Source organism: Geotrypetes seraphini, chromosome 6 (assembly GCF_902459505.1).
Source record: "Geotrypetes seraphini chromosome 6, aGeoSer1.1, whole genome shotgun sequence".
NCBI lineage: Eukaryota > Metazoa > Chordata > Amphibia > Gymnophiona > Dermophiidae > Geotrypetes > Geotrypetes seraphini.
In genome coordinates this window covers 142,971,958-142,992,624 of record NC_047089.1, presented here as the reverse complement: position 1 = coordinate 142,992,624, position 20,667 = coordinate 142,971,958, and the positions used below count along the sequence as shown (strand labels likewise).

The 20,667-nt window shown below is 45.5% G+C and overlaps 1 protein-coding gene across 2 annotated transcripts in view; it reads right to left on the bottom strand.

Annotated features, from left to right (window-relative positions):
• EIF5B (eukaryotic translation initiation factor 5B) overlaps window positions 1-20,667 on the bottom strand; it is a 372,530-nt gene that overhangs the window by 123,976 nt on the left and 227,887 nt on the right. For both annotated transcript variants that reach the window (XM_033950652.1, XM_033950653.1), the window contains exons 13-14: window positions 16,973-17,040; window positions 844-985 (exon numbers count right to left, since the gene is read on the bottom strand). In XM_033950652.1, the coding sequence (XP_033806543.1) occupies window positions 844-985; window positions 16,973-17,040 (210 nt within the window). The remainder of the gene's footprint in view (window positions 1-843; window positions 986-16,972; window positions 17,041-20,667) is intronic.

Here is a 20,667-nt window from a genome sequence, read left to right as displayed (position 1 = left end):
TCCTCGAGATCTACTGACAGGCCAGGTTTTCAGGATATCCACAATGAATATGCATGAGAGAGATTTGCCTGCACTGCCTTCTTGGTATACAAATATCTCTCTCATGCATATTCATTGTGGATATCTTGAAAACCTGGCCTGCCAGTAGATCTTGAGGACCGGACTTGGGCAGCCCTGCTATGGAGTGATACAAGGGCATTATAACCTTTTCATTTTTGTTCTCCATTCCTTTCCTGATAATTTCTAACATTCTATTTGCTTTCTTAGCTGCCGCACATTGAGCTAAGAGTTTCAACATATCCTCAACTATGACACCTAGATCCTGGGCAGGGACTGCTAATGCGGAACTCTGCATCAAGTAGCTATAGTTCTCATTCCCACATGCATCACTTTGCATGTGGGAAATGCATTAAGTTAGTCCAATAAAAAGATACACCTTATGTTTTTTAATGTTTTTGTTTTATTTTTATATTAAAAAAAAAAAAGTGGACTAACATTGTTACCACACCATTTTGCTACAGCTTTACAAAGCAAAAAGGAGGGTATTGTCCAATGTTACATTTAATGAACTTCACCTACCTTGCAGGCATAAATTTGTAAGAAATATTACCTATGAAGCAATAGTAGTAGACATAACATATATACTTATTTCAAAATACATTAATAAAAAATTAAATATATAAATGAATTTCAAGTCTGAAGAAAATCCATGAGTAAGTCCTAAAAAAGAGTGACATTAAATTGATAACGAAGATTTAACTTGAAAAATAGAAAATGGTTTGGTAGGTATATAAATCTTGGCAATGAACTACGGTATATATAGCCGCTACAAAGTTAACATACCTTATTCAGAGCTACTATAAAAGGGCACTTTTTAGTCTTTAGCAGATTTATAGATTCAATTGTCTGTGGTTCCAAACCATGCATGATGTCAACCACAAGAATGGCAATGTCACAGAGAGAGCTTCCACGATTTCTCAAATTACTAAGGAATAGAGAAAAGGGAGGTAAAAATAATCAAGATGTAAAAAAGTAGTCAAAATCATGCATATTCATCAATTTTAGCACTTTCTGTTTTAACAAAATGCTAGAATTTAGAGATATTGGTATCATGCTTTTAGATAAAACCCATATTACATGAGGGCAACTGACAAGGTTCTGTTTAATTTCAATTTGGCAAATTTGAAGACCCTAGTCTACTTTAATCTAATCTAAACTACCGTATTTTTTTGCTCCATAAGACACACCCACCTGTAGAGGAAAAACAAAGAAAAAAAAAATTCTGAACCAAATGGTGTGCACTGTACCCTGTCCCCACCCCCCCTCTGGTGGTCTAGTAGTAGGCTGGGACAGGGTACAGGGCACATCTAGTGGTGGGCACGTCTAATGGTAGGCACATCTAGTGGCAGGCAGCCAGCCAGCTCCCAGCCAGCCAACCCATCCCCAAGCCAGCCAGCCAGCCAGCCAGCCAGTCCCAAGCCTGCCAGCCCCAAGCCAGCCATCCCCCAGTCAACCAGGCCAGCCAGCCCCAAGCCAGCCACAAGGCAACCAGCCAACCCACCCCAAGCCAGTCAGCCAGCCCCAAGGCAACCAGCCAACCCACCCCAAGCCAGCCAGCCATCCCAAGCCAGCTACCCAGCCCAAAGACAAAGGCAGGCAGGCAGCCCCCCCCCCCGCCCCCCGGAACCTGTTTTTTGCATCCCGGTGGTCCAGCGCATTTTCTGCACTCCTGCCTCTGTTCCCTTGCTCTCTTCCAGCAACATCAGTGGTGCACAAGGGGGGGTGCAAGCTTTTTGCGTGCCTGCTTGGTCCCTTCCTGCACTCCAAATGGCTGCCTGTCAGTTCTTGTCCCACGAGAACTGACAGGCAGCCATTCAAAGTGCAGGAAGGGACCAGGCAGGCATGCAAAAAGCATGTGCCTATGCTGCCGGAAGAGAGCAGGGAAAAAGAGACAGGAGCTCGGAAAGCGCACTGGACCGCCGGGATGCCAAAAAGTGGTACAGGGTGATTTTTGGGTTTGTTTGTTGTTGTTTTTTTATATTCGCTCCTTAAGACGCACCCTTATTTCCACTCCCTTTTTGGGGTGGAAAAAGTGCGTCTTATAGAGCAAAAAATACGGTAAGTTGTTATTTCTGATCTGCTTAATCCTTATACAAGTCCAAAGTATCTTACAAATACTAGAATTGCACTAATACATAAAGTCTCTAACATAAAATTAGTTTAAAATTATAACCTTTAAACACCATTAGTTTTCCAAGTTTACAAATTTATCAAATAAAGTTTTCAGACCCTTCCAGAACATATAAGGTTGGTGTATTAAGACAGATGGGTAAAGCATTCTTTTTTTTAATTTATTTAAATTTCAATTGCTTCACAAGAATCCTCTTGTTCAAGAAAAACAGAAAGAAAACGTATAAAAGAAATTATATCACTAACGTTAATTAAAAATATTAATTAACAAACAAAATATATTCAATCTTTCTCAGACCACAACTTGGAGGAGGAGAATTCCATAGAGTAGAGAGACTCAAAAGGTAAAACAAAACAATAATCTGGAAATATAACACCATATTATAACTACTGTTCTATAGTTTCTGATATTCCCCCTTTCGCCAGTCTTCAGATCCAAAAAGGATAAAGCATTCTAAATTTGAACATATTTTTGAGAAAAGGAATTTACTAGATGCCTTTTAAATCTTTAACAAAAGGTTACTGCACCACCGAGCAGACAAAACTTACAAGTATTTTTCACACAAGGTAAAAAATACTAAGAAATCTTTTCTCATCACCACCATAAAGTCCTAATTTCAGTTTGTAAAACTAATGACCCAACTCCCCCTAACTAGGAAACTGAATTCATCTGGCAGGTTGTAATATTATTGTTCAGCTATAAAGCACAGTTACTTATCGTAACAGGTGTTATCCAGGGCTAGCAGGCAGGTAATCTCACATGTGGGTGACGTCATCCACGGAGCCCGGATGCAGACAGCCTCGCAAGCAGACTTGCTTGTAGAAAACTTCAGAAGTTTTGAGTCTGCCGCACCGGGCATGTGCGAGTCCCTTCCCGCCCAGCACATGGCGCGTCTCCTCAGTTCAGATAGCTAGCAGAGAAGCCAACCAGGGGAGGTGGGTGGGTTGTGAGAATAGCTGCCTGCTGTCCCTGGATAACACCTGTTACGGTACGTAAATGTGCTTTATCCCAGGACAAGCAGGCAGCCTAGTCTCACAAGTGGGTGACCTCTAAGCTAACTAGAATGGGATGGTGGGAGTGTTGGCAACTTAGGAGAATAAATTTTGTAATACTCTCTGGCCAAAATAGCCATCCCGTCTGGAGAAAACATCCAGACAACAATGAGAAGTGAAAGTATGAACCGAAGGCCAGGTGGCAGCTTTGCAAATTTTTTCAATAGGAGTGGATCTGAGGAAAGCTACTGAAGCCACCATGGCTCTGACTTTGTGGGCTGTGACTCGACTCTGTAGATGCAGTCAAGCCTGGGCATAGCAGAAAGAGATACAAGCAGCCATCCAGTTGGAGATGGCACGCTTAGAAATTGGATGTCCCAACTTGTTTGGATCAAAGGAGACAAAAAGTTGAGGAGCAGATCTGTGTGGTTTGCTGCGTTCTAAGTAGAAGGCCAAAGCACGCTTATAGTCCAGAGTATGAGGAGCTGATTCTCCAGGATGAGAATGAAGCCTTGGAAAATACACTGGAAGTACAAAGGATTGATTGAGATGAGATTCTGAAACCACTTTAGGTAAGAATTTAGGATGAGTACAGAGGACTACCTTGTCATGATTGAAAACTGTGAAAGGTGGATCAGCAATTAAAGCTTGCAGCTCACTGACTCTTCGAGCAGATGTGAGAGCAATGAGAAACACCACTTTCCAAGTGAGATATTTCAGATGAGCCGTAGACATTGGCTCAAAAGGAGGCTTCATCAGTTGAGAAAGAACAACATTGAGATCCCAAACCACTGGAGGCGGTTTGAGAGGAGGTTTGACATTGAAAAGTCCATTCATAAATTTGGAAACAACTGGATGAACAGAAAGGGGTTTCCCTTCGACAGGCTTATGGAAAGCCGCAATTGCACTGAGATGGACTCGAATGGATGTAGACTTCAGGCCAGAGGTATATAAGTGCAAAAGATAATCCAAGACGGAAGACAAGGCTCCTTGTTATGAGAGATGCACCACGTAGAAAATCTAGTCAATTTTTGATGGTGGCATGGTCTAATGGCAGGCTTTCTGGAAGTCTCTAAAATGTCTCGAACAAGTTGAGAAAACTGAAGAGGAGTTATTTTGAGAGGTACCAAGCTGTCAGGTGTAGAGACTGCAGATTGGGATGAAGTAGAGATCCTTGACTCTGTGTAAGCAGAGACAGAAAAACTGGTAAAAGATATGGCTCCCTGCTGCTGAGTTGAAGTAGAAGAAAGTACCAAGGTTGTCTGGGCCATCGAGGTGCTATCAGAATCATGGTGGCATGATCATTCTTGAGCTTGACAAGAGTCTTGAGAATGAAGATTTCCCACCCGAAATCTGAGGAATGGACGGGAGGCCGGATGGATGGGAATATGTGTGTAGGCCTCCTTGAGATCCAGAGAGCATAACCAGTCGTTCTGCTCGAGGAGGGGATACAGGGATGCTAGGGTCAACATGCGAAACTTTTCTCTGACCAGAAATTTGTTGAGCATCCTGAGATCCAAAATAGGACGCAGATCGCCCGTCTTCTTTGGAACAAGGAATACCGGGAGTAAAAACCCTTGTTCTGTTGAGCCAAAGGAACTGGCTCGATAGCTCGGAGCTGAAGCAAAGCTTGAGCTTCCTGAAGAAGGGCGGTCTGGGTCGAGTTGGAAGGATACTCTCTTGGAGGATGTTCCGGAGGAACTTGATGGAACTGAAGAGAGTATCCCTCCCTGACAATGGAAAGGACCCAGAGGTCAGTGGTAATAGTTGTCCATCGGTGGTAAAAATGATGGAGACGACCTCCGATAGGCGGAAAAAGGCAGAACAACTGAGGTTATGCTTTGGATCAGACAGTCAAAAAGGCTGAGGAGCCTTGGGTACAGCAGATGTCTGAGGCTTCTGCTGCTTCTGAGGATGTTGCCTCTTGACAGGCTGACGGATGGCAGGAGCCTGTTTTGGTGGAAAACGCCGCTGGTAAATCAGAGGAGGGCATGAAGGGTGAGGAGCAGCTGACTTCGGCTTTGGACGAAGAATGGATTGAAAAGACTTCTCGTGGTCCGAAAGCTTCTTGGTGGCTGCCTCAATGGACTCAAAGAGGTCATTGCCAACACAGGGGACATTAGCCAGCTGGTCCTGCAGGTTAGGGTCCATGTCGATGGTACGGAGCCATGCCAGACGCTGCATGGCCACCGAGCAAGCAGTAGCTCGAGCAGACAGCTCAAAAGCATCACAGGAGGACTGAAGAAGCTGCAGCCGAAGTTGAGACAAGGATGCAAGAACTTGGTACTCAAACTGCGCACAAGAATCCAAATAAGGCATGAACTTCTGAAGGATGGGGAGAAAAAACTCAAAATAGGTGATGAAATGAAAATTATAATTGAGGACTCTGGAGGTCATCATAAAGTTTTGGAAGATGCGACGACCAAATCTGTCCATCGTCTTGCCCTCCCTGCCCGGAGGAACAGTGGCATAGACCTGAGAAGGGTGAGATCTTTTTAAAGACGATTCAACCAGAAGGGATTGGTGAGATAACTGAGCAATGTCAAACCCCTTGTGATGAACAGTTCTGTATCTGAAATCCAATTTGCCTGGAACCGCCGGAATGGAATAAGGAGTTTCCAGACAGCGGATAAAGGTTTGATCCAAAAGCTTGTGAAGAGGAAGGTTGAGGGAGATGCATGGTCTCGGGATACTCCTTGGAAAATTTAGATCCAGTGTCAAGTTGAATATCCAAATCAGCAGCCATCTGACGTAGGAAAGATGAAAAAGACAGCTGATCTGCTAAAGCTTGGCCTTGAGAGGGACTCGAGGATGTCAAGGCAGCATGCTCCACTGAAGAAGGAGACCTGGATGGAGAAAAAGAACCCACCGGGTCTTTGAGGTCCGGAAGCGGAAGGGTCGAAGCAGATGGTGGGGAATATTGAAGAAAAGGCAGCTTCCGATGAGGTGAGGCATGTCTGGAGGAATGCTTCGAAGAATGCCTTGATCAATGATGCAAGCTGTGCCTCGAAGCAGGCCTTGATAACCAAGGCGAGCGGGTCCCCGCCGAAGCCCCCAGAGAATGGATAGGGCTGGAGGTTGTGGAATGAAGCAGAGTAGGCTGAGTGGAAGAACCTCGAGGCACTCACAAAGACTCTGCTCCTTGCATCGAGTGTACGGGTTCCAATGGAGGCATGGGCAAAGACTCTGCTCCTTGCGATACATGACGAGATGCCAGACCAGACACTCGCAGAGACTCTGCTCCCTGTAGAGAGTGTGCGTACGACTGAGGCACAGGAGGCGGCTCGACCTCGCGGGAGACCTCCGCATGCCCAGGCTGGATTTGTGAAAGAAGCTTCAGCCCCATGATAGTAAAGAGCTGGATGAATTGCTTCTCTAACAAGGTCTGGAACGAAGCCAGCAAGGATGGATCCGCATCTCCAATGGGACTACCTGCACGGGCTTTGATCTCCCTCAAGGCAGTGTGAGAGTGCTTGGACTTAGAAGCCTTGGGCACTTTAAGCACCACCGGGGGAATGGGCTGCTGTGCTACCTGACCTGAAGAGACAGAGGAAGGCACTGCAGCAGGCGTCGAAGACATAACCGGTACAAACGAAGCAGGTTTGATGAAGCTTGGAGCAGAAGATGTGGAAGCCTGGGGAGCCTCGGGCGATGTCGAGGACGAAGCACCCTTCGAGGACGAAAGATCCATTGAGGACTCCATGCTGAAAAGCTGCTCCAACAGGATACAACGACGCTTGAAAGCCCGGGACTTAAGTGTTGAGCAAAGCCGGCACGATTTCGGTAGATGTTGAGGCCCGAGACACCAAAAACAGCATCGATGAGGGTCCGTCAAGGAAATCACGCGCTGGCACTTGGAACACTTTTTAAAACCGGTTGCAGGCCGGTACATAGGCTGAAAAAGCTCCACCGCAAGATCGAAGCCGCGGGGCTGTGGCCACGTGGCCTGCCCGGTCGAACGGACGGAAGAATTTTTTTTTTTTTTAAACACGATGAAAATCAGCGATTCTGAGAAAAAGAACCCAAAACCGCGGACTAAAGAAGGCACAAGTGAAAACCACTTCACGCAGAGAGTTGAAGACGGACTTCTCGGCTCCGTGGAAACGTAAGAACTGAGGAGACGCGCCCTGTGCTGGGCGGGAAGGCACTCATGCATGTGCGGTGCGGGCGACTCAAAACTTCGAGTTTCTTCAAGCAAGTCTGCTTGTGAGGCGTCCGTATCGGGGCTCCGTTGGATCACGTCACCCATTAGTGAGAATACCTGCCTGCTTGTCCTGGGATAAATCAAAATTCTGCTTAAGAATGGTCTCCAACCTATGCTCCTCAGAGTCCCGTAAGTCCTCTACTGGCACTGTATGCTGCTTAGCAATAGCTAAGACCACCGCGTCCACCACTGGCAACTTCAAGGTAGCCATATCCCCTTCCAGGATGGGATACAAATGAGCCATGGAGCACGCAAACTGAAACGGCGCCTCCGGCGTATTCCACTACACAAGGACAATATCCCGAATATCCTGATGCATAGGAAAAGAGGACACAGAGTGGATTCCCTTAAAAAGAGGGTCCCCCACACACGGGTTCTCAGGTGGTGCCTCCTCAAAACGTAACACTGAATCAGATCTGGGAGCTCATCCCTCTGAAAAATGCACACTACGGACGCCTCCTCACTGGTAGCCGGAAAAACTGAGGCCCCTCCACCAGCGGCCATTCCCTCGAGAAGATACTGGAGGTCTCCCTAAAGGTCCAGGTCCTCATCTAGATCTATACAGTTCTCAGACCACAAGTCTTCATCCCTGGTCACCCGTAGGCGCTTGGCCGAGAGAGAAGGGGGCGCTAAAGGAGCAAGTGGGCAGAGCCACAGGGAGTGCAGACTTTTGTGGGTAGGGGGGCGGGGAGAGACAGGGAAGCTGCTCTGGACCCCACAGCTCTAGAGGGCCTCGTGGTCCAGACAGCGCATTCAGCTGCCATCAGCTAAGTCATCTACTGTCCCATCTCCTTACAACTACTTTTTATTCTTTCTTTTATTTTGTCTTTTTTAATTTTTTATTACTGATCTCTAGTTTTTGCTTTTATCTTTGATCTTAGTTTCTTTTTTTCTGACTTTCTTTTCCTTTATTAAATATTTATTTTTCAAAATATTCACTGTTTTTGTGGTTGACCGTTGGTTCCATCTCGGCAGTTGGAAGGCCCTTTACTTGTGGTTCATTGGACTTTGTGGTGCCGGCTGGGAAGGATCGATCTGAAACCTTGTTTTTGGTTGGAGTTGTGATGGACACGACCTGGATCCTTTACTCCAGTTTACCGGAGGCTGCGTGCTGCAGTTTGCCCCTGTTTGGGTGCAGGGGGAGAGATGACAGATCTCAGGCAAGCGGCCGGAGGCAGCATTTAAGCCAGACTCCTAAGGCGAAAGTTATGCAGATGCGGTGCTGCGGTCGATGGCCTACAGAAGGGGGTGCTGAGAGGAGCCTCTCACGAAGCCCACTATCCGGATGTGCTTGGCTGATCTTGCTAAATCGGGTAACTCACCGGCCTCGGCGCCCCGTGGTCGTTGCAGTCCTCATCGCCGCATCCGCCTATTTCCTGCGCTCATGGCATCGGCAACAGAGACCTGTTCGGCGCTTGCTCATCCTGAGTCTGAGGACTACTGCACTAATATCACAACATCTATCGACCCAGCTTTTTCTTCAGAGTTTCACACCGGGGCCGCACAGTCCGAGTGCTTTGGGGATCACAACAGCAGCAATGCAGAAGTTCCCTGTTTGCCATAGATCTTGCAGCACCAAAATTGGTACCGGGTGGTTTTTGTGCAGAAGAGGAACACTGACAGTCAACGCATGCCTCGTCTATGGCAGTCATCTTGGAGCAGTCGTTCGGGGTAGCAACTGGAGTAAGGGCAGTGAGTCGTAAAGATTTTATAAAGAAAACCATCACAGAGAAGGAGACTTGAAATTGAAGCTGAATCTTTAGACTGAAGTCAATGTTTCTTATTTTTTATTTTTTCTAGTTTATTTAATTATTTTTAATCTTATTCATTGTTTTTGCCAGTTGTTTTTTTGTCTTGTTCTACTTCTACTATTTAAATCTCTCCAAAATTCCTTGTTCAACAGTTCCTCCATATGCATCTATATCTTTCTCTTCTCTCTTCTGCATTCCAAAATACTTAATTCAATACAATCTTGTTAGAAAGTTTAATTTAATTTAATCTGTACTTTGTACTTCTCTATTACTCTTTAGGTACTTTAGTTAGATTGTGAGCCTTCGGGACAGTGAGGGAATTTTTCTAAGTACCTTCCTTACTTATAATTTAATGTATATTTTCTGTAACCGCTTAGAACCTAACGGATGTAGCGGTATATAAGAAATAAATTACATTACATTACATTACATCAGCCCTGCCTTCGGCTCTAGTCCCACTAAACTGGATGACAATAACTAAGACAGAAGCCACACCCCTGTGGCCCCGTGAAGTATTTTGTGTGGCCCTGGTCGAGGGCGATGCAGTGTTTTTCTCTGCTCCCCCAGGTGTTTACCGTCTTACCGGCTCCCTCCTCTGTCTTGCTGCAGCATTTGCGTGGGCCCAGAAACATTTTTTTTGACCATTGCGGCCCAAGGAAGCCAAAAGGTTGGCCACCCCTGCCATAGGGCCTTCCATCTTGCCCACATCACTATAGGCTCTGCCAGTCTTGATTCTGCCCTCTTTGAAGTAACTTCCTGTTTTGGAGGGGCGGGATTGAGGCCAGCAGGAAATAGCAATGCAAGCAACAGGGAAGTTCTAGTGGCTTCTTTGTTATTGATGCCCAGTTTAGCAGGACCAGGGCCGAAGGCAGGACTGATGGCAACCAGGAAGAGTGGATCAGGGCCTGCTAGCCAAAGGGATATGGATCAGGGTCAGCCAGCCAAACAGTTTTAGAGAGGACAGTTATTATAACTAGGTGAGAGTGGGAAGAATAGGGACACAAAGACAGAGGCTGAACCTTGCAGGGAGCAGAGTAACATGGAAAATGCTGGATACACAAGAGTGGAGTATGAAGACAGAGGGGATATGCTGGAAATGGTGAAGGGGGAGTAGGCAGACAAGGGGAAGAAGCTGAATGGAGGGGGATATGAGATGCTGAATAAGGGATAGAAAGAAAGGGAATATGCCTGCTTGGAGGTGGAAGGATCATGAATGGAGTAGAGTGATAGAAGGGAGATACTGGTTTAAGATAGGGAAAGAGGGAGGAAGTACTGGAATGGGATGGGGGAAGATGGTGGGCTGTCTGGTTTAGCAAAGGGGAGAAAGGAGATGCTAGATCAGATAAGGAAGAAAAAAGGAACATGGGAGGATGCTGGACATGGAGTTTGTAAGGTGAAGGAAAAATCGGACATGGAGTGAATAGGAAGACAGATGGGAGATGCTGGACATGGGGTGAAGACAGTAAGACGACAAAGGGGGTTCTGGACACTGGAGAAATAGGCAGATGGGGGACACGCTGACACAGAAGGAGGGAGAGAGGAATACAGAAGGATGCTGCATATGATAGAGGAGTAAGGTGATGGGAAGAGATCTTGGGATTGTGGTGGACAGAGAGTTGAAGTGTTGGAGGAGAGAGGAGAAGCTATGTTGGATGGAGGGGACAAGAGAGGAGAAACTAGTCAGAAGAGTGAAAAGAGAGAGAAAGAAATGCAGGATACGGTACTACTCGAAAGGGTCCAGAGAAGGGCGACTAAAATGGTTAAGGGCCTGGAGGAGTTGCCGTACAGCAAGAGATTAGAGAAACTGGGCCTCTTCTCCCTTGAAAAGAGGAGACTGCGAGGGGACATGATTGAAACATTCAAAATACTGAAGGGAATAGACTTAGTAGATAAAGACAGACTGTTCACCCTCTCCAAGGTAGGGAGAACGAGAGGACACTCTCTAAAGTTGAAAGGGGATAGATTCCGTACAAACGTAAGGAAATTCTTCTTCACCCAGAGAGTGGTAGAAAATTGGAACGCTCTTCCGGAGTCTGTTACAGGGGAAAATATCCTCCTGGGTTTCAAGACAAAGTTGGACAAGTTCATGCTAAACTGGTGAGACTGGAGTCATTTGGAGCACTGGTCTTGACCTTGGGGCCGCCACATGAGCGGACTGCTGGGCAGGATGGACCATTGGTCTGACCCAGCAGCGGCAAATCTTATGTTCTTAGGAGGGGGGAGGGGAAACAGGAAAAAACTAGAGAATAATAGCTTGAGAGAGATGGAAAACTATAAAGAGAAGCAGACAGAGATGCAGGAAAATAAATGGAGAAAAACCGATAAGAAAACTGTAACGGCAGAGATTTATGTGTAGGAGGGGAAATGAAGAAGACAGGAAAGGAGAGAGAAGTGGCAGATAGACTGAAGACCTGGAAAGAAAATTTTAAAAAAGACAGAAGAAAGCAGAAACTGGAAACTGGGAATAAACATGAATAAAATGGCCAGACAACAAAGGTAGAAAAAAAACATATTTGTATTTCATTTCATGAACAGAAAATTCAGTTTTACAGTAAATTTACACTGCTTTCTTTTTGTTTTACTAAGTGTGAAGCACTGTTTCTATTTCTCTTTCTCTAGTGTTGCACTGAAAGCTGTTAGGTGTAGAGACTGCAGGTTGGGATGAAGCAGAGACCTTTGACTCTGTGTAAGCAGAGAGGGAAATACTGGTAGAAGCAGAGGCTCCCTAGTGCTGAGTTGAAGTAGAAGGGAGTACCAAGGTTGCCTGGGCCACTGAGGAGCTATCAGAATCATGGTGGCATGCTCCTGTTTGAGTTTGACAAGAATCTTGAGAATCAGAGGGAATGGAGGGAACGCATAGAGAAATATTGTCCATTCCAGAAAGAAAGCATCTGCCTCGAGGTAGTGAGGAGAGTATATCCTGGAGCAAAACTGAGGCAGTTTGTTGTTGTGGGGAGATGCAAAGAGATCTATCTAAGGAGTTCCCCACTGAGAAAAAATGTGATGGAGAGGTGAGGAATTGAGTGTCCATTCGTGAGGCTGCAGAAGATGACTCAATTTGTCCACCAGTTTTTCTCTCCTTGAATGTAGACAGCTTTCAGGAAGGTGTTGTGAAGGATTGCCCAATTCCAAACCTTCAGAGCTTCCTGGCAAAGAGGGAGAGATCCAGTTCCTCCCTGTTTGTTGACATAATACATGACGACTTAGTTGTCTGTTCGAATAAGGACTACCCAGTCGTGAAGAAGATGCTGACAAGCTTTGAGAGCATTGATGATCACTCCGAGTTCCAACAGATTGATGCGACACTGATGATTCATACTGGACCAAAGGCCTTGAGTACGGAGACCATCGAGATGAGCCCTCAAGCGTAGGTCGAGGCATCTGTCGTGAGGACCTTCTGATGAGGGGGTGTTTGAAACGGTAAACCCCTGAAGAGATTGGAAGAGAGCATCCACCAGCGGAGAGACTGTCTCAACGGAGTCACTTTGATGTGTTGAGAGAGTGGGTTGCAAGCCTGCGCCCACTGGGATGCCAGAGTCCACTGAGGAAATCTGAGGTGAAGTCTGGCAAAAGGTATCACGTGAACAGTAGATGCCATATGACCTAGTAGAACCATCAATGTGTCTTGCTGAAATTGTCGGCAGTGAAGACATTTTGTGACAGAGACGAAGGAGAGCATCCTGACGTTGCTGAGGAAGGAATGCTCTGAGTTGGATAGTGTCCAGGACAGCTCCAATGAACTGCAACGTTTGAGAGGGTTGTAGCTGGGACTTGGAGAAGTTGACCTCGAACCCCAAATTTTGAAGGACCCAAATAGTCTGTTGGTTCCCTACAATAACCCCCTGAGATGATGAAGCTTTGATAAGCCAGTCATCCAGACACCGGAACATCTGTAGACCATGGCTCCGCAGAACTGCTGCTACTGCCACCAGGCACTTGGTGAATACTCTTGAGGAGGAAGCCAGGCCGAAGGGTAGCACTCTGTATTGGAAATGCAGATTTCCCACCTGAAATCTGAGGAACTGACAAGAGGCTGGATGAATGGGAATGTGAGTGTAAGCCTCTTTGAGATCTAGAGTACATAACCAATCGTTCTGATCTAGAAGGGGATATAAGGATGCCAGAGACAACATGCAGAATTTTTCTTTCACTAAAAATTTTTTGAGTGCTCTGAGATCCAAGATGGGGCGAGATCGCCCGTCTTCTTCGGAACCAAGAAGTATCGGGAGTAAAACTCCCTGCTCTACTGTTCCAAGGGAACTTCCTCGATTGCATGGAGACGAAGCAGCGCTTGAGCTTCCTGAAGAAGCAGGGTGATCTGGGATGGATTGAAAGGATATTCTCTTGGAGGAAGATCTGGTGGAATCTGGAGGAAATGAAGAGAGTATCCTTCCTTGAGAATAGACAGCACCCAGAGGTCTGATGTAATCATCTCCCAGCAATGGTAGAAATGATGGAGATGACCTCCAATGGGAAGGGGAGAGGACAGAGGCAGAACGATGAAGGTTATGCTCTGTACTAGATGATCAAAAAGGTTGAGAGGCCTTGGGAGCAGCAGGAGTCTGAGGTTTCTGCTGCCTCTGTTGTTGATGCTGTGGTTGTTTCTTAGGAAGTGCTCTGGTATAAGGGGCTGCCCTCTGTGGGAAACGCCGCTGGTAAGATGGTAGAGGCCTGAAGCCCTTAGAGGTGGAAGGCAAAGGTTTAGGTTTAGGACGGATGATGGAAGCAAATGACTTCTCATGTTCAGATAACTTCTTAGTGGCCTCCTTGATGGAGTCAAACAAGTCATTGCCTTGACAAGGAATGTTGGTGAGGCAATCCTGAAGATTAGGGGCGGGAAACTGCGTGGTGACACCAGGAAATTCTTTTTCACCGAAAGGGTGGTTGATCGCTGGAATGGTCTTCCACTTCAGGTGATTGAGGCCAGCAGCGTGCCTGATTTTAAGGCCAAATGGGATCGACACTTGGGATCTATTCGCAAAGTAAAGGTGGGGAGGGTCATTAGGGTGGGCAGACTGGAAGGGCCGTGGCCCTTATCTGCTGTCAATTTCTATGTTTCTATGTTTATGTCAACAGTGCAAAGCCAGGCAAGCCAGCGCATGGCCACTGAGAAGGCAGTGACCCTCGAAGAAAGGTCAAATGCATCATAGGAAGATTGAAGGAGATGCATGCGGAATTGATTCTGAGTGGTAACAGTATTCTGAAAACCTGCAAGACTGTGTTGAGGAACATATTTGAAATATGCAGGCAGTATGTCAACCAAATGCTTGAAATAAGAAATGAAGATAAAATTGTAATTCAAATCTACTTGCCATCAGAGAATTCTGATACAAACGGCAACCAAACTTGTCCATGGTCCTGCTCTCTCTTCCAGTGGGGACAGTGGCATAAACCTTGGAAAAGTTGTTCCTTTTCAGAGAGGACTCCACGAGAAGGGATTGATGGGATAACAGATTTCTCGAAGCCCTTGCAGTGGACCATTCTGTAAAAGGCTTCTAGCTTGCTTGGTAAAGCAGGAATGGAATAAGGTGTTTCAAGGTTCCTCTTGAAAGTTTGAGAAAGAAGTCTATTAATGGGCATTTTAAAAGACTCCGCAGAAGGTCAAGGCATACCCATTTCTTCTAAATATTCAGTAGTGTATTTGGAATCAGCGTCCAAATTAATATTGAGTTCCTTACTCATTTGATGTAGGAAAGAAGAAAAGGATATCTGTTCCAAGGTAGGCTGACCTCAAGGGGAAGGTGACCTCGAAGCGCCTCGAAGAGCAGAGAATGAGGGTGAAGCTTCCCTGGAGTACTCACACCTGAGACCTGAATATGCAGGTATAGATGACTCACTGGGAGAAGAATCCCTCGCATGAGAAGCAGATGGAGGTAGTGTCCTCAACCTCAGAGTAGAAAACCTTGAATAGCCTCTAGGTGTAGAGAGCCGAGGCATGTCTCAAGAAGAGGATCTGTGCCTCGATGGATGCCTCGAATGATGTGGAGATCTGTGCCTTGAACCAGGCAGGTCTCGCTGAGAAGAAAGTCGAGGAGTCTTTGCCCTATGCCTCAGGAAGGGCAATGCCTTATGCGAGGAACGAGGGCTGGAGATCGAGATCCCACAGAGATTGAGCTCCTGATGTCGAGGCATCTCGAGGCACCAACAAGGACCCACTTCTTGAATAGCATGCTTATGCTCCAGACGAGATGCTCGCAAAGAATTGACTCCTTGCATATAAATGTGGAATCCTCTCGAAGCTCTCCCAAGGACTCGACTCCTTGTATAGAGTGAGGAGATTCAGCTCGAGGCCCAGCCAAGGACTCGACTCCAGGTGTTACTGCTGAGTGCTTAGGCTAGACTGCAGGAAGCAGAGTCGAGGCAGGAGTATGTTTGGCAAGGATATTGCCCAACTGACAATCCAAAATGGTCTGGATCAGAGCCTCCAAACGTGACTCCAAGACAGCAACAGTCTCCGAGGAAGAAGAGGAAGAACGACTCTTCGACTTGGAGACATGCTTCTTAGGCAGCTTGATAACCACTGCTGGCACCTGACCTGAGGAAGGCAACGAGGCAAGCGTCTCGTCAGGAGACTTAGCATATTTACTCGAGGACGAGGTCCCGTCGAACGAGGCAGGCTTGATCAAAAAAGAGGCTGAGGTGGAGGCAGAAGGCGGAACACCCGTAAGCTTGACTGGATGCGAGGTCGAGTTCGAGACCGGGCCAAGGGGATCCATACCGCCAAAGAGTTTCTCCACCTGAACTCGATGACGCTTGCGGGCTCAAGATTGAAGGGTAGCACAGTGAGTACACGAGTCTAGATGATGGTCAGGTCCCAAACACTGAATACAGTACTCCCCCGCGAATTCGCAGTCCCGGTCATTCGCGGTATTTTCCGACCGCGAAGGGGAGGCAGGAGAGGGCAACTGGAGAGGCAGGAGAGGGCAGCCGGAGAGCCGGCAAGTGAAGGAAATCACTCGTATGCTCCGACTGCCTCTTCCTGTACTAAAGTCAGGCCTTATCAATCAGGAGCTGTCTGATCTCCTTGCTATGCCAGCCTGTAATCTAAGTCCGTGGTCCTATAAGTAGCAGTGAAAATTGCTAGACATCCTAACATCCTCTGCAGAATAGAAGTGATTGGGGTCATGACTGCAGACCCAAAAGGTAAGCTGCATGGATTGCTAGAATATCAGTAATGTGAAAAGCAGTTCATGGATAATGCTGTCAGGCACAAACATTGTAGTAGTAACCACAGTTCAGTGTTGTGTGCATCTAATGACTTGGTCTATATGCCATGCATGCAGAGTCATGTTTCAGGCTTCATGCTGAAAACTGCAGTGCTTTAACAATGCAATCCTCTGTGAAGAGGTGTTGCGCCAAGGGTCAGTGAAGCTGACTATCTTCTAAGGCTGACTTGTTTGCATTAGAGCATGCCTGCTACTAAATGGAAGTCTGCTGTCCATGTCATCGTAGATGCTGTTTGTGCTGCTGTCAACAGCTGTGTTACTAGAGCAGGTAATTAGGATCAATAGGAATTTCCTGCATTTCTTAATGTGTGTGGCCTAGATGCTCTACAGTTGTGATTGCTCATGGCATTTATAAGTCATGACATGAGCTTACAAGCAGATGGAGGAAGTGTCCTCGACATGAACTTACAAGGACACCAATTATGCTGATTGAGTCTCAATACTTGGGAGTACCCCTAACTTCCCAATGAACAAATCACCAGAAGACCTCTTATTCCTGGTCATAAAGCATATATGCACAAATATATCCATGAAAATTATAGCACTATATTACATTACAGAACACTGTTCATATCTAATTTCTAAGGTTTACAAGAAAAATTACTTACCTGAATGACTCGTGGCCAGGAGTATCAATAATCAGCATTCCAGGAATCTTTGTATTTTCTTTGCTGATCTAAAACAAATATAAAAAATTAAGATTAGTCTTCCATAATAGCTGTATAAGAGTCCATTAGTCATTCTGACCTTCATTTTATGTAAAAAAAAATATAACCAGTAAGGAAAAACGATGTGAAAAGCATTTAAAAAACTTACTTTACAATAATTTCTAAAGCATCATATAATATAACATGTTTCTCAATTTAGTCATATTTTAAGTGTACATCCCTATAGCAAAAAAAGAATTCCCATTTTTTATGGTGTTTTGATGCTAATTAAGTGACACATAGCAACAGCAGGAACTCTCAATAAAATGTGCTAAGTGTTCAAGCAAATATAAAGCACAGTTACTTACCGTAACAGGTGTTATCCAGGGACAGCAGGCAGATATTCTCACATATGGGTGACGTCATCCACGGACAGCTGCTAAAGTGCTCTTGCACTTTAAGAACTTTAGAAAGTTTGCGACTGACTGCACCGCGCATGCGCCATCCTGCCTGACGTAGGCACATGCGTTCCTCAGTTCAGATAGCCAGCTAAGAAGCCAATCAGCGGAGGTGGGTGGGTTGTGAGACTATCTGCCTGCTGTTCCTGGATAACATCTGTAACAGTAAGTAACTGTGCTTTATCCCAGGACAAGCAGGCAGCATATTCTCACATGTGGGTGACCTCTAAGGTAACCAAAAAAGGGATGGTGGGAGAGTTGGCCATTAAGAAAATAAATTTTGTAATACTGCTTGGCAGAAATGGCCATCCCATCTGGAATAGGATTTCAGACAATAATGAGAAGTGAAGGTATGAACCGTGGACCAAGTAGCAGCTTTGCATATTTCATCCATAGGAGTAGAACATAGAAAAGCTACTGAAGCTGCCATAGCTCGAACCTTATGGCCTGTGACTCGACCTCCAGTTGCAGCCCATCCTGAGCATAACAAAACGAGTTGCAAGCAGCCAACCAGTTGGAAATTGTCCTCTTGGAAATCAGATGCCCCAACTTGTTTGGATTAAAGGAGACAAAAAGCTGTGGAGAAGATCTATGCGATTTAGTCCTTTGCAAATAGTAGGCCAATGCTCATTTGCAGTCAAGGATATGAAGAGCTGTTTCTCCAGGATCAAAATGAGGCTTGGGAAAAAAATACTGGATGAACAATTGATTGATTGAAATTAAATTCCTTAACAACTTTGGGTAAAAACTTTGGATGGGTGTGCAATATCACTTTATCATGATGGAATATTGTAAATGGTGGATCCGCTACCAAGGCCTGAAGCTCACTGACTCTGCGAGCAAAGGTGAGAGAAATGAGGAAAACTACTTTCCAAGTGAGGTACTTAAGATGAGCCATAGACATTGATTGACATGGAGGCTTTATCAGTTGTGCAAGTACAACATTAAGATCCCAGACTACTGGAGATGGTTTGAGATTGAATAGTCCTTTCATAAATTTGGAAACCACAGGGTGAGCAGAGAGAGGTTTTCCATCTAATGGATGATGAAAAGCGGCAATTGCACTGAGATGGATTCTAATATTTTACATAAGAACATAAGAATTGCCGCTGTTGGGTCAGACCAGTGGTCCATCGTGCCCAGCAGTCCACTCACGCGGCGGTCCTTGGTCAAAAAACAGTGCCCTGAGAATAGCCCTACCTGCGTACGTTCTAGTTCAGCAGGAACTTGTCTAACTTTGTCTTGAATCCCTGGAGGGTGTTTTCCCCTACGACAGACTCCAGAAGAGCGTTCCAGTTTTCTACCACTCTCTGAGTGAAGAACTTCCTTACATTCATACAGAATCTATCCCCTTTCAATTTTAGAGAGTGCCCTCTCATTCTCCCTACCTTGGAGAGGGTGAACAACCTGTCCTTATCTACTAAGTATATTTTAGAGGTGGATTTGAGGCCAGACTGGGATAAATGGAAAAGATAATCCAAAATCAAAGACAAGGAGGTAGATTGTGGCTTCTAATGATGAAGATTGCACCAAGTAGAAAACCAAGTCCAATTTTGAATATAACATTGTCTTGTGCTGGTTTTCTGGAAGCATTCAAAATGTTCCTGACAGGTTGAGAAAAGTAAAAATCAGATGAAGTCACCCCGAAAGATACCAAACTGTCAGGTTGACCGCAGGTGGGATGAAGAAGAGAACCTTGACTCTGTGTAAGAAGAGATGGAAATATTGGCAGAAGAAATGGCTCCCTGATGTTGAGTTGAAGTAGAAGGGCAACCAAGGAGCTATCAGAATCATAGTGGCAGATTGCTGATTGAGTTTGACAAGCATCCTGTGAATAAGTGGAAATGGAGAGAATGCATAGAGGAACTTGTTTGTCCAGTCCAGGAGAAAAGCATCTGCCTCCAGACGATGAGGAGAGTACAATCTGGAACAGAACTAGGGCAGCTTGTTGTGGGGAAACGCAAAAAAGTCCCCACTGAGAAAAAATCTGATGGAGAGCTGCTGAGTTCAACGTCCATTCGTGAGGCTGAAGGATGCAGCTTAGTTTGTCCACCAGTGTATTTTTCTCCCCTTGAATGTAAACAGCTTTTAGAAAAATGTTGTGAAGAATTGCTCAATTCCAAATTTTTTGAGCTTCTTGGCAAAGGAGAAGAGATCCTGTTCCTCCCTGCTTGTTCACGTAGTACATAGCCACTTGATTGTATGAATGAGAATGACCTGATTCAATTTTTGTAATACAATAACACCTTGAGATAAAGGATCTTTGATAAACCAATCGTCCAGATAGGGGAAGAAGGCCATGAGATCGCAAAGCTGCTGCCACCATCACTCTGGGGGATGAAGCGAGACTGAAAGGTAGAACCTTGTATTGGTAATAATGATCTCCCAATCAAAATCTGAGACACTTGCGAGAGGCTGGGTGAATGGGAATGTGAGTGTAAGCCTCCTTGAGATCCAGAGAGCATAACCAATCGTTGTGTTCCAGCAGAGAATACAACGATGCTTGAGATAGCATCCAAAACTTTTCCTTGACAAAAAATTTGTTGAGAGCTCTGAGATTCAATATCGGATGAAGACCTCCCGTCTTCTTCGGGATGAGGAAATATCGAGAATAAAACCCCATGTTCTGTTGGTCTCAAGGAACCTTCTCGATGGCATTGAGAATGAGCAGAGATTCAGCTTCCTGGAGAAGAAGAGAGGACTGAAGATTGTTAGAAGGAAATTCTCTTGGAGGGTGAACTGGAGGAATGTCAAGAAAACAACCTTCTCGAATGATATTGAGAACCCAGAGATCGGAGGTGATTAGCTGCCAACGATGATGGTAATGTTGAAGACGACCTCCAATGTGAAGAGGAAGAGGCTGAGTCACATGGATTGCAGATATGCTCTCTAATAAATGGTCAAAAAAGGCTAATTTGACTTAGGAGTAGCAGAGGTCTGAGGCTTTTGAGGACACTGTGGACGCTGTTTCTTCTGCTGCGGCCTGGAAAGAGTAGACATTGGTACATAATGTCTCTGATATAAAGATGGTTTAAAAGATTTGGAGACAAAGGATTTAGGTTTAGGTCTCAGTAGTGAATTGAAAGACTTTCATGCTCTGAAAGATTTTTAGTTGCATTTTCAAAAGTGTCTCCAAAAAGTTCATCTCCAAGGTAGGGAATATTTGCTAAGTGATCCTGGAAGTTAGCATTCATATCC